The sequence below is a fragment of the Neopelma chrysocephalum genome, unplaced genomic scaffold, assembly GCF_003984885.1.
Source record: "Neopelma chrysocephalum unplaced genomic scaffold, ASM398488v2 Primary Assembly neopelma1_25, whole genome shotgun sequence".
NCBI lineage: Eukaryota > Metazoa > Chordata > Aves > Passeriformes > Pipridae > Neopelma > Neopelma chrysocephalum.
Window position 1 is genome coordinate 32,490,733 of NW_020897694.1, and position 12,399 is coordinate 32,503,131.

Consider the following 12,399-nt stretch of genomic DNA (forward strand, 5'->3'; position numbering starts at 1 on the left):
CTTATTCTGTAGTCGCGTCAAAAAAATGTAAATACCGAATCAGTTCAATCCTGATAGTGATAGACAAGGGGGAACAGTTTTAAACTAAAAGAGGACATTAGGAAAAAATTCTTTACTGTGAGGGTGGTGAGGCACTGGCACAGGTTACCTAGAGAACTTGTGGATGCCCCATCCTTGGAAGTGTTCAAGGCCAGGTTGAATGGGGCCCTGAGTAACCTGGTTCAGTGGGTGGCATTCCCTGCCCACAGCGTGGGGAGGAGGAGAGGTGGGGTTGGAACTGGATGTCCCTTCCAATCCAACCCTTTCTACAATGACTCAATGACCTTCTGTCCTAATCTCTAAGATGTTTAAAAAATATTACATTTATAAACATATTTACCTTGCTCCCTTTTTCAGCAAGCCCTTTTTGAGTGAGGTTTCACTCCCTTGCATTTGAATTGATGTATTCAACCCCTTTGTGGGGATCAGTATTTCTGGTTGGCAATCACTACATGCAAATGTCAGATCTAGACATTACTGAGCCATATATGCTTAAAATATCTGTGAACAAGCTCTCCCTTCCTTGTTATTTCAGAAACACATCCTGTAGTTGAATGACTGCATCCTAGCATCAGCTCTTTCTTTCAGTGGAGAGAGAAGGAAAAGAGCACCCTTTTAAAATTCCCAATGTCTTTATTTTTGCTTATAACAAAGTTAACTGCTGAGTGCAACTCATCAGTTGGTAGATGTAAAGACTGTCTAGCATGAAGAATGAATTTGTCTGTTTGGAATAAGATGAATCGATGTTCTCTAGGGTATACTAACAACTATATTACTGTATTGTAATTATAATATTGATTTCATAATGTTATTATTATAAACAACTGCTGAAAAAATTATTGGAAAAGGATCTGGAAAGCTGCAAAACAAAATTAGAAGTTTGCCCTTCAAACAGTGACCCCAATGAGGTATAAACTTCCACGTAAAAGTCAAGGCAAGTAAGTGTTGGATGGCTGTGGACAGTCCTTACAGTTCTGTAAGAAATATGCTGGGAATGAAAACTCATTATGTATTAAAAGTTCTCTTGAATTGTCTTATAGACAAATCTTACATAAGTTGTTTTTATTTTTATGTTAGTACAATCAAGAAGTTTTCAAGGAATGCTCACTTCCCATCTGTTACATAAAACCTAAACTGCAGTGGCAACTTCACAATACAGTTATAGATTCTGGATTTCATATATGCTTATTGCAAAGGTTGATGCTCCCTTCAGTCCTGACACTGCAGCATACATCTGCTTGATGAGTTATTTACAAGCAAATACAGCTGCTTTCCTTAATTCCAAGCATGTTATTGCTGGTGCTATTTCTCAGAAAGTTGCAGGGAAAATTTTCACTGACCAAACCAATCTCTTTTGTCATTTTAGCTTACTGTACCTATACTAAAGGTTTTAACTAAAAGCCATAGATGTAGATTACTTTCTAATGTTAAATTAACCATTGAAACAGAGTTGTTGTGTAAAGAGATTAACAAACTGCTCTTGCAAATTTTCCAGTCAAAGATTTGATTTTAACAGAATTCCAGCAGTTCTTGGTAATGAAGAAATTCCCTGGTTAAAATTATAATTAATTTTAGAACAGCTTAATGTTAGTGCATTTTAATTGCCCTGAAATAACAGAACTGACTGTTTCATCCGTTATGCAATATGTGCATCTACAGAAGTAACTAGTAGCTGAAATTATAGAAAATAATCAAGTTTTTAGAGCCCTTTTAGTATCACTTGTTCCTTCGTTAGAGCACATATAGCGGAACAGCCTCAGCTGTACAAGGAGCTTTTCGGTTATTGGATGGGATTCAAACTGAAAGAAAAGAAGAATCCCTGGCCCTTCTTGGAAGGTGAGAAGAGGGAAGAGATATAATACCAACTTTGTAGTGCATTAGTTGGAGCTGATAGTTTTGGACGACCTATTTCTTTCTTTGGTACAGGCTCTTATCCCTGTGTTGACTGATACTAACAGCACAATTCAGTTGTCCAATTCCAAGTTGCTGGTGGCATTTAAGAAGCATTAGTGTGCTCAGAACATCCATGTGGCAGATGCAGAGCGAAAGCTGTGCTCTGAGGTTGGTTGCTGGATACCATGAGGAATGTTCAAGGGCATTTTGTTTTGTGCCTTAGAGAGTATTCTTACTAGGTACCTGTATATAGGTACCAAATAAATCTATCAGAAGTTATTGTGAAGTGATCATACACTTGCTAATGCAAATGAAGCATTTTTATAGTTTCATCTTTCACCGACTTTGAGAAACCAGGATAGGGATAGTTAATTTGTCTTGCCTTGAGAGGTTTGTAGTCCATACTTGCTTGGTTTTAGAGTTGAATAAATATACTGTCTCACAGATTAAATATTATATATTTTTACAATAAGCATGCTGAATTCAGTCATGCTTAAATATAACATTTTCATCTTAGAAAAATCAATTTTCTTCACCTATATGTTTATCTTCAGTTCTGAATCTGTTGCTTAACTTCTTCCATGTAATCTTTGTCTGTTGTAAACGTGTTCCAGACTGTAAGATGAAAAATGAATAATTAAAAAGCCTTTACTTTAAAATTCTTTTAAATAACATGTACTAGGATAGGTCTTATTACAAATCCTGGATTGAGATCTCCACATGTGTTTAAGAACAGCTTTTAACCTGGACCGATGGAAATTATTTATTGTGTACTCTGTGCTATCTGAAGTAATTAGTAGTAATATAAAGTTTCTGAAGAACAAATAGTTCTGTTGATAGCTTTTCTTTTTGTCTTGCAATTTTCTTCCAGTGTAGTCTTACCTTTCCTTTCAAAAGAAATTTTTCTTTTTTAATCTGAAGGTCTAAATTTCCCTGGCTGTGAATTTTAAAAATGCCTTGCCTGTCTGTACTAGGCTTCCTTGAAATACTGTTTTACCTCATGTTACCTGCAACATTCAGGGAATGTTAGTAGCCTATGATGTGCACTTATCCTTCCCTTTTTCTCCGATGAGACACACCTCATCGGGCACCCCGAAGAACTGAAACACGTGCCACTTCGGTGGCCATTTGAGCAGCTCAAATGGGAGTGGTTATCACAGAGTCAGAGAATATTCCAAGTTGGAAGGGATCCACAAGAATCATTGAGTCCAACTCTTAAGTGAATGGCCCATATAGGGATCGAACCCGCAAGCTCGGCATTATTAGCACCATGCTCTGACCAACTGAACTAATCTTATGTTGATCTGGGCAGTTCTTGTAAATGGGGAAGAGGAGAAATGGAGTTAACTGCTAGGGCTCTTCTAAAGTGCTGATGGGCAGAACTCGGCTTCTAGAATGAAACAAGGTGTTTACCCAGTTACAGACATTATTTGTAGCGATGGTGGTGATGTGACTTAGAGAATAAAACATTGCTATCTTTATAATTCCCAAAAGTTTAGAAGTTGAAAGGGATTTTTGATACCCTATGGTGCTTTTATTCTAAGCCGATGCCTCATCAACTGGACTACTGAACTAATGATTAGATATCAAAAGTTGTTATCTACAGGATTCTTAACAAGTGACAGACATTGACTCCAAGTGTCACAGATTCAAGGTAACTTTTTCCTCTATGAAATAAAACTTGTAACACGGTTGAGGTAATTCTCCTGCTGTGGATAGGAATGCTGGCTCAAACGCAGAGGAGGGGAAGGAAAGGTTAGTTCAGGCATGTGTAGCATTCCAGTAAAGACTCCTGGGTTGGAACTCTGCAAATTAAGATCTGCTGTCCATAAGCACCTAGTTCTTTCACTGACTTTTGGAAGGACTTTGACTGTGGTAGGAAGCTGAGTATATTTACAGGCACTTTGGCAAAAATGATAAGGAGTAAAATGAGGGTTGGAGTTTTTTTAGAGGGATTTTGGGTTTATTTTCACCCAATTCTGAGAGATGGAATTCAGGATCTTGAACATATTCAACACTAGGATGAGACATAATTTATTACTTTATAAAATCTGTCATTTTTAGGAGAAAAAAAAAGAAAATCTTCACTGTAACTAAATTAAACAGGTTGGTGGTTTGTAACAAAGTTGTCATGCTTATTTCAAAAGCTTGAAGTGGTAAAAGTAGAAATATTTCAAAAGCAAATTCTTTCATAATCTGTCTGTTAAGCTAGAAGTTGAAGGGTTTTTTCTGAAACAGATAATAAAACCTGAGTAATTTCAGATGTCTCCAAGAAGCTGTCTTATCAGTCTTGAAACTTCATATGCTGAAGACTGAAGTTGTCTTTATTAAATTTTTAACATCCTAGAAATCTTTCTAAATGACAGGTTTTGGAAATACTCATTAATTTTTCCAGTGCTCTCATTCTTAAATAGCTTGTTCAACTTATAATCTGAAGTCTTTTTGAAGGTGTGTTTGAACATATAATACCAAGAGATTTAAGTTGTCTGCAGACAACTACATGATTTCATTGTACCTGACTGTCAAATGTGTATTTATCTATTCAGGTTCAGACAAAGAAGGAAGAAACTTTGCCACCCTCACATAGTCAAAACATTCCAACTTTTTATTTTCCTCGAGGATGTCCTAAGGAAAAAGTGAATATAGATGCTGTGATTGCCAAAATTGAGAAAACTTTCTCTGAATTTCCAAATGAGAGGGCAACGTTAGAAGATATGGGGAAGGTTGCAAAGGTGAGAACTTGCTTGCTGTACTGATTGCCTATGGAAAGGAAAGATGAGTTCTATGTGCTTTGTTTTCTTGTATTATGTGTTTTCATCTCCTACAAGTTAGTATCCAACAATATTCTGCATTGTTGATACACATAGTTATGTGTGTAATTTTTTGCATTAAGTGTGTATCAAATGACCTAACAGAAAGAAACAAACATTAAACCAAAACTTGAACTACTTTTTTTGCTGCATAGACAACCAAATACTAAAGGGCACATTGTATGCTGTTCTGCGTTCTGTATTGACCAAGAGACTTAAAGCAAAAGCACTGTTAATATCTGTTTTGTTTTCAGGTGTCCACACTGTTTTTTCTCATTTGGCAGTGTCATGAACCTCCACTGTAAAGACACTGAAAGACAGAATGGTTTGGTAACTTGAGATTATAGCTCTCTAGTTATTACTGAAGAGCTAATTCAGAGTTATGGCAGAGTGACAAAATACTGAGCTTAGAAAGCAGCAAATATTTTTAAACTTCTGTGTAACAGACAATAAACTAGTTAAAATAAACATAAATTTCCATTTTTTTTATGTTGAATCAGTGATTGAAATATCACTGCAAGTCATGGTCTTGGTAATGAGTCTCAGGTTCTTATCCCTATTCCTGTCGCTTTGCATTTAAAGTTCGGGTCTAGAAAATAGAAACTAAGACTTTACACAAGAGCAGGACTGGGGGTTCAGAGACTCCTTGTTTGCTCACCAAAACTGTGTAACCACTAAGCTGAATGATAGGATCCCTGTCTTCCACAGCTCCATCCAACATAGAAGTGGGGAGGTATGGAAGAGACCCTTCCCTCTCAGCAAGGAAGGTGGAAAGGTCCAGTCACCTACAATTCAGTGATGAAAGGCACCCTCCTGAAGAATAATACAAAGCCTCTCTGTCTGTCAAACTCACTTTTTGTATTAGTTTGAAGTACTGGTTAAACTACTGCATGAGAAGCAACTGTTCTTTTCCTTTGGTGACCTTATACGTCTTGCAGTATTCATAATCTTATTTGAGATTCTTGGAGATGCCAGCGTTTCTGAGTACTCCCAGCTGTAGTCAGTTTTAGGTAGGATAGGTACTTTGCTGTTATGGCTGAGGAAGCTTGGAGCAGACACAGAAGCAGCACTGTAGGTGTACATGGGAGCACTGAAGTGGTGAGGGTGTAACTGGTACTGCTGATCAGGGCAGGCCAGCCTACTACTTAAAACTGAGTAGAAGATGTGCCATGCACATGCAAGGATGCAGATGAGTTGAGCCATCCTCTGAGACAGACAAAAGTAAATTTTCTCCAGTTCAGAAGTTTTGTTTTTGCTGTCTTGAGGTTAACTTAAAGATAGCCAGCTCTTTAGCAGAGCTTATTAACATTGACTCTGTTCAGCTGCTTGGAGTATGGACAGAGCAGACATGCAAGTGCTTTCATCTGTTAGGAATGCTTCAAGTTGCACTGTGTTTTGCTTTCCACTTTTGGACTTCAGCCTAGAGCAGTTGCTTAAAATGAATTCTTTTGGAAGGCACAGTTGTTTCAGAAACAGTTTTTAAACAATCTGTGCCTTAATGTTTTCTTCTTAACATTTGTAAAGCATAATTTTTGAATGATCTATAAATAAGGGAGTAATCCTCAGATAAGCAAGCAATAAACTGACTTGATGTACACTTTATTGTAGGCTTGTGAATGCCCACTTTACTGGAAAGGTCCCTTGTTTTTTTGTGCTGGAGGTGAACGAACAGGATACGTGTCGGTTCATAAATTTGTTGCAATGTGGCGGAAGTAAGTAGATTTTTTTTTTTTTTTAGAAGTACTGCATTTTTTTCATTGAAATGTGATATTTTAAGCTCTGAATGCAATCCCATCTGTAAAGGGGAATAAAACACTTTGCCATAATCAACCATTGACAGCAAACTTCTACCTGGGAAAATGTAACTAAATAATACTTTAATACTTTAACGTAAACAAACAAATCTTCATTTACAGAGGTTATAGATTTTAAAATGTATGGTAAATGACTGGCTGTTTATGGGAAAAGTGGCCCTAACTTCTAAATGCCAGTTCTGGACAAAATACCTTTTATTCCTTCTAGTTCTCCTCTAATTCTAACTTTTAAATGTCTATTCATGTAATCAATTACATGGGGTATCCACCTCCTTTAACATAAATGTATGAGACAGTACTGCTTTGATAAGTTCACTTGGAGCCTAGTTTGACATTTGTAATTAGCTTTTGAATTAAATGTTGTGCTTGCAGTTTCATAGGCCTTGCTCTATGATGCCTGCATGAGGTAGCATGATTAATTTTCTGTGTAGAATATTAAATGGAAATATTTACATTTCAGAATACTTCAGACCTGCTATGATGATGCTGCAAAGTTTGTTCATCTTCTTATGAACCCTGGATGTAACTACTTGGTGCAAGAAGACTTCATTCCTTTTTTACAAGTAAATTGCAACTGAAACTAGTTCTGGAAACACAACAAAATGATGAACTGGCAAAGCCCTGAATTTTTTGACCTAAATGTACTTTTCCGTTGTCATCATTAAAGTTTATTGATAATATTTAGTGCAACTCACTTTACATGGTCCACTGAGATGCTAGTGAGTGACTTGTTTACAGTTAATAATTTTGTATAAGGTGAGGACTTTTTTAAGAGCTACAGTAAGATGCAGGGATTTAAAATTGCTTGCAGGAATAGCACACCTATCGGAATCTTTTATGTTTAGGAAGGCAGCTGAAGTTATTTAAGTCAAGGTGGGCCTTAGGAGGGCAAAGAAAAAGTGGCATATGAATTCAAGACCTGATAAAGCTTCACTGAAAGAGCAGCAAACACCACCTTTAGTAATGACTGAATAAAACCTAAATTGACTTTACTGACTCATAGTCAGCCACAAAATTACAAGCTACAGCAGTCAGCAGTGTTCAAAATCTTTAGCCTATCTAAAATATAGGCCAAAATATTCTATTATATTCCTAAAATATATGAAAGCTTTTGTTTATATGGGTTCTTTAAAAGATAATTTTATTTTTAAGAAGTCTGGAGTGTTATTTATGTGAAGCATGTTGTAAATTAAGTTATTATTAATGATTGTGGTAGTTAATTTGAACTGTTTTGGTTAAGGAAGCAGATGTACTATTCTGCGCTAATTGTTTTATATATTCACTAATGAATACTCTTTGGGATGTTGTTATTCTTTTTTTTGTAGGATGTGGTGAATAGTCATCCAGGCCTTTCATTTTTAAAAGAAGCGTCTGAATTTCATTCTCGGTACATTACCACAGTAAGTGATTTGTGTTTGGAAAAGCTGTTTTTTCGTTAACTAAGAAAGTCAAAATTAGGATTAATCGATATGTCTAAGCATCTTTGTCCCTTGAGAAAAGTAGAGTTAGCGTATGCTGTCAGTCTTCATTTCTACATAACTAGAAATCTTGTGAAGAAAAACTATGATGCTTAAGAAAGAGTCTTAACATCTGTAAGAAATTGCTGAATTTAATACTAGTGAGAGAAGCACTGAATTGTAATAGTGTTGGATAAGTTAATGAACATTAAGCAGGCTGTTATCTTAAACACTTGATTGTGGCTGTAGACTGTATTCATTAGAATCTTGACCTTAATCTGGGATTAATTAAATGAAATCTTGAATGAAACATCTATATTAATATGATTATGTTCAGTGTTAAGTGAAATAATGATAATATTGAAGCACTTTCCTCTCTGGGGACTTTTCTTCCTAAGAAGGTTTTATACATGAAAAGTTTCATTCTGTCTTCCCAGGGTTATGTGACTGAAGTATTTTTTCTGTACCCAAGGGAAAAATCAGTGACATTAAATTTTCTCAACTGTAGACAGCTGATTCCACTGAAGTCTCAAAAGATTAAAATTCTTCAAAATGATGTTCAGTTCACTTTCTTGGTGCATTTGAAAATTAGCTTAATGAATATTCTCCAACAAAAAACATGCAGAGTTGTTTATCTTTTATCCAGCTTATATTTTGACCCAGGCTAAAATTGTGGAAGCTTTGTCTGAGAGCATTTGGTTTTGATTTGTTATATCCTTCTTACAGAGACTTGGTGGCCTATCAAGTACATCCTGGTGCACTAGATTTTGCTGCTTGTTATAATGATTATGTTAGCTCCCAGAACTTTCTTGTCTGTTGTGGCTGAAGGAAATGTTCTGCTTGTGAGCTCTTTTGTTGCTTAATGGATTCTGGGTTGTATCAAAGCCTACTCTGGTTAAAATTGTGAAAGCCTGCTGCCTGTTCTGAAGAACAGTAGGAAAGAAAAGTTCCTGCCATTTTCAGTTACTTTTCTTTGCAGGAACTAGCAATATTAAATAAATTAGTCTAGCAATATTGAATAAAACAGTGCTGGCAGTACTTCACTAACAAAATTTAGTGTAATCTTCAACAGAAATTGGTGCTTAATCAAAAATCCCAGAAGTAAACTAGTATGAATATGGCAACAATATTTAGAATACTAATTTAAAGATTCAGAAATGGCAGGAGCACTCTGCCCTTTGTTGTCATATTTTAGGATGGCATAACTGTTGCCTGATACAGTCTTCTAATTCTGTCCTGCAAGTTATTACAGATAATTATGGATCATTTTCCCTAGGATGAAGTAAGGCATTACTAATAAGGCCATTAGTTTTACCTCACTACATGAAGTTTTGTCTAAAGGATACCCCCAGTTGCAAACCAAATGAGCTGTTCTTCTGCTGTGTTTTTGTATATACATGCATATATATGTGTGTGTATGCATATGCATTACATACATCTCTTTAGCATGTGTCTTGTGTTGTTCAGCCATGGAACCAATCTGTTCTGTCTGCTATTCTATAGTATAAGTTGGTTGGTGAGTCTTAGCGGTAAGATTAGGTACATGTGGCCAAGATGAAGCTGAAATATGTTAAAAACGTTTGCCCTGACAAATGAGATACTACATTTATTCTGCAAGGATGTTATGTGCATATCTGAACTATGAATTCTTGAAATTGTAATCTCTGTATTGCACCATTTCCTCTCTGCCCTGTGCAGCACAGTAAACAAGGCAATTCTCTGACAATTTGCTTATACTCTGCCTCAATTCACTTTAGAAAACAGTTTAAGTCTGTTCCCAGTTGTCTTTACCAAACATTCAATTTTGTTTTTATTTTTAGACCAGTTAAATGTATAACAGACGAGATAATGACATGCAGATGGATTAAGTTGCAAAGCTAAGGCAAAAACCTTTTTAGAAAAAATTACTTTGTAGTACAAGCCAAAAATGGGCCTTCCCTAAATCTCACAATTAGAATTGAGTTAATTAAGTTTCAGAAGTAGGATAAGATGTTCTTCTATCTGGAGTTAGTGAACTGGCTGTTCTTGTTCGAAGTAAGAACTGAAGAGCTTGCTGCTCTATAGTTTAAGCTTTATGTTAAAACTTCATAAATAAATTACTCTTCTATTTGTAATTCAGAAATTATTGGTTAAACTATTGATTTACTGTAATTAAAATCTGAAGTGATAAAAACTTAGTCTTTAGCTGGGAGGACATTTTAACTGGGGGGAAGGGCTTCCTAAAGAGGTGGGGGTTTTAGCTGGTAACTGCTCTGTTGCAAATGAAACACTACACGTGCAACAGTGAGTCTTGCCAATTAGCGGGTATAATCAATCACCAGTTGAGCAGTTATCGTTCATAACATGTTTAGATTTTTTTGTCTGTTTTTGTTTAGTGGTGAATGACTGACTTGAAATGTATATCTGGTTGACACAAGTCAACCTAACTGAGGTGAATACTGAGTTCAGTTAAGTAGCAGAAAAAACATATTTTAAAATCTTATATTTGTAAACTAAACCCAAGCAAATTACACCAAATGCATTAGTTGTCCAAAATAACCATCAAACCAATTAGGTTGGAGAAGACCTGTAAGATCATCAAATTGATGTACGTGTAAAACTGATTTAAACAATAGTCTTGGGTACTCAACTGAATGTATTTGTTTCTGGTTCCAGTATCAGTCAAGGCACAAGAACTAGTCATCTTTCTTGCATAGATTTTTTTATTATTATTATTATCATTATTCACTTAAAAATATTCATGTACTACTTCTAATGCTATTAACAGGTTTTTTTCCCAAGAAACTTAAAATAGAGTAAAATTTAATGGGGGAAACACATATTCTCTCTGCACCTGCAGGAAATATTTCTGTCAAATGTTGATTTGTTGTGTTTATAGACTTCAGTAGTAGTAACATCTGCTGTACTCTGATCCTTAAACATTCCCAATTCTATTTCTGTAAATTCATTTATGAAGTAAAACAGTCTTATAGCAAGCATACAGTTATTTTAATCTGAAGTAATACGATATATTAATATGATTATTAGATGATGTCCTGTATATCTGGAAGACTGGGAGGTAGTGAAATTGCCAACAGGCCTACTTTGGATAGCATACAAGTATTCTGCAACATTACTGAGTGAGATATGGGTACTGCAGCATTGAAATAAGACTTATCTACATGAGTTTAGATACAGATTTAGGAATGGGTTGGTAATACAACACAAGAGAAGCATCAACCTGTTAAGTAACTAGAAATAGGGGAAAGATGGAACTCTCTAATGCTGAACTAAGACATCATTAACAAATGTTTAGGAGTCATAGTTAAGATTTCTTTCCATTTTCTGTTTCTTGCAGGTCATACAGAGAATATTTTATACAGTAAATAGGTCCTGGTCTGGAAAAATAACTTGTAACGAGCTCAGGAAAAGCAACTTTTTGCAGGTACGTAATATCTAAAATTTTACAAGACAGTTATTTCTAGAAGTTTTAAAATTGCATTAACTAATTGCTTAAGGGAGTAACATAAGTAACATTTCTTCCTTTTCCAAAAAGTAGTGAAGACCCAATTGCATTAATTCTCATACATTAGAATATGTTTAAATGTCATTTCTTCTATCTAGAGGTGTATACATGCAAATGCATTTAGCAGAAATTGGGCTGATATACTCATTCTTCTGTGAATGCATTAGTTTTCTACTATGTGTGTGTTCAGTCTTTGCTGTCATGCTGTACAGTGTTCATTGTCCCTGAAGATAAAAATTGTTCCACTGAAATAGCATTAGATATTAACTTGGTTATGAGAACTCAGATCATTCAAAACATCTTACAAACTCTTTAACGTGTTCTGTTTATCCTTCTGATAATAGAATGTGGCATTATTGGAAGAGGAAGCTGATATTAACCAGCTGACAGAGTACTTCTCATATGAACATTTTTATGTTATCTATTGCAAATTTTGGGAGCTGGATACAGACCATGACCTCTATATTGATCGGAAGGATTTAGCTCGACATAATGATCATGGTATGACAAATGAAGCACCTTTGTTTACATGTATTAAATGACCTGTAAACTTTCAGCTGAGGAAGTGGTTAAATGCCAAGGCCAGTGTTCATGAGTCTGTTGGTGTTGGTATAGCTGATCCTGCTGATTCAGTGAAATAAAGCAGGACAAGTCATCTGTGATGCCGCTTTGCATCTACCAATACCAGATTTGAGGAAAATTCTGAATTTTAATTCTGATCTTGGCAAAGAAGTAGAGGAAATATCATTTAAGTATTGGTGTATTATAAATGGTTGCATTTGGCAATATTGTGTTGTTATCTTGGAAACTATCGATTATACTGATATTATTCAGGTACCGTGGCTTTTATGGCAAGGTATGAAAAGAGTAGAAAAGGCAAA

General features: G+C 35.5%; 1 protein-coding gene across 3 annotated transcripts in view; it reads left to right on the top strand.

The window, feature by feature from the left end:
- PPP2R3B (protein phosphatase 2 regulatory subunit B''beta) overlaps positions 1 to 12,399 on the top strand; it is a 48,029-nt gene that overhangs the window by 26,542 nt on the left and 9,088 nt on the right. For all 3 annotated transcript variants that reach the window (XM_027674797.1, XM_027674798.1, XM_027674799.1), the window contains 6 exons: positions 4,479 to 4,664; positions 6,351 to 6,454; positions 7,017 to 7,119; positions 7,882 to 7,956; positions 11,351 to 11,437; positions 11,863 to 12,019. In XM_027674797.1, the coding sequence (XP_027530598.1) occupies positions 4,479 to 4,664; positions 6,351 to 6,454; positions 7,017 to 7,119; positions 7,882 to 7,956; positions 11,351 to 11,437; positions 11,863 to 12,019 (712 nt within the window). The remainder of the gene's footprint in view (positions 1 to 4,478; positions 4,665 to 6,350; positions 6,455 to 7,016; positions 7,120 to 7,881; positions 7,957 to 11,350; positions 11,438 to 11,862; positions 12,020 to 12,399) is intronic.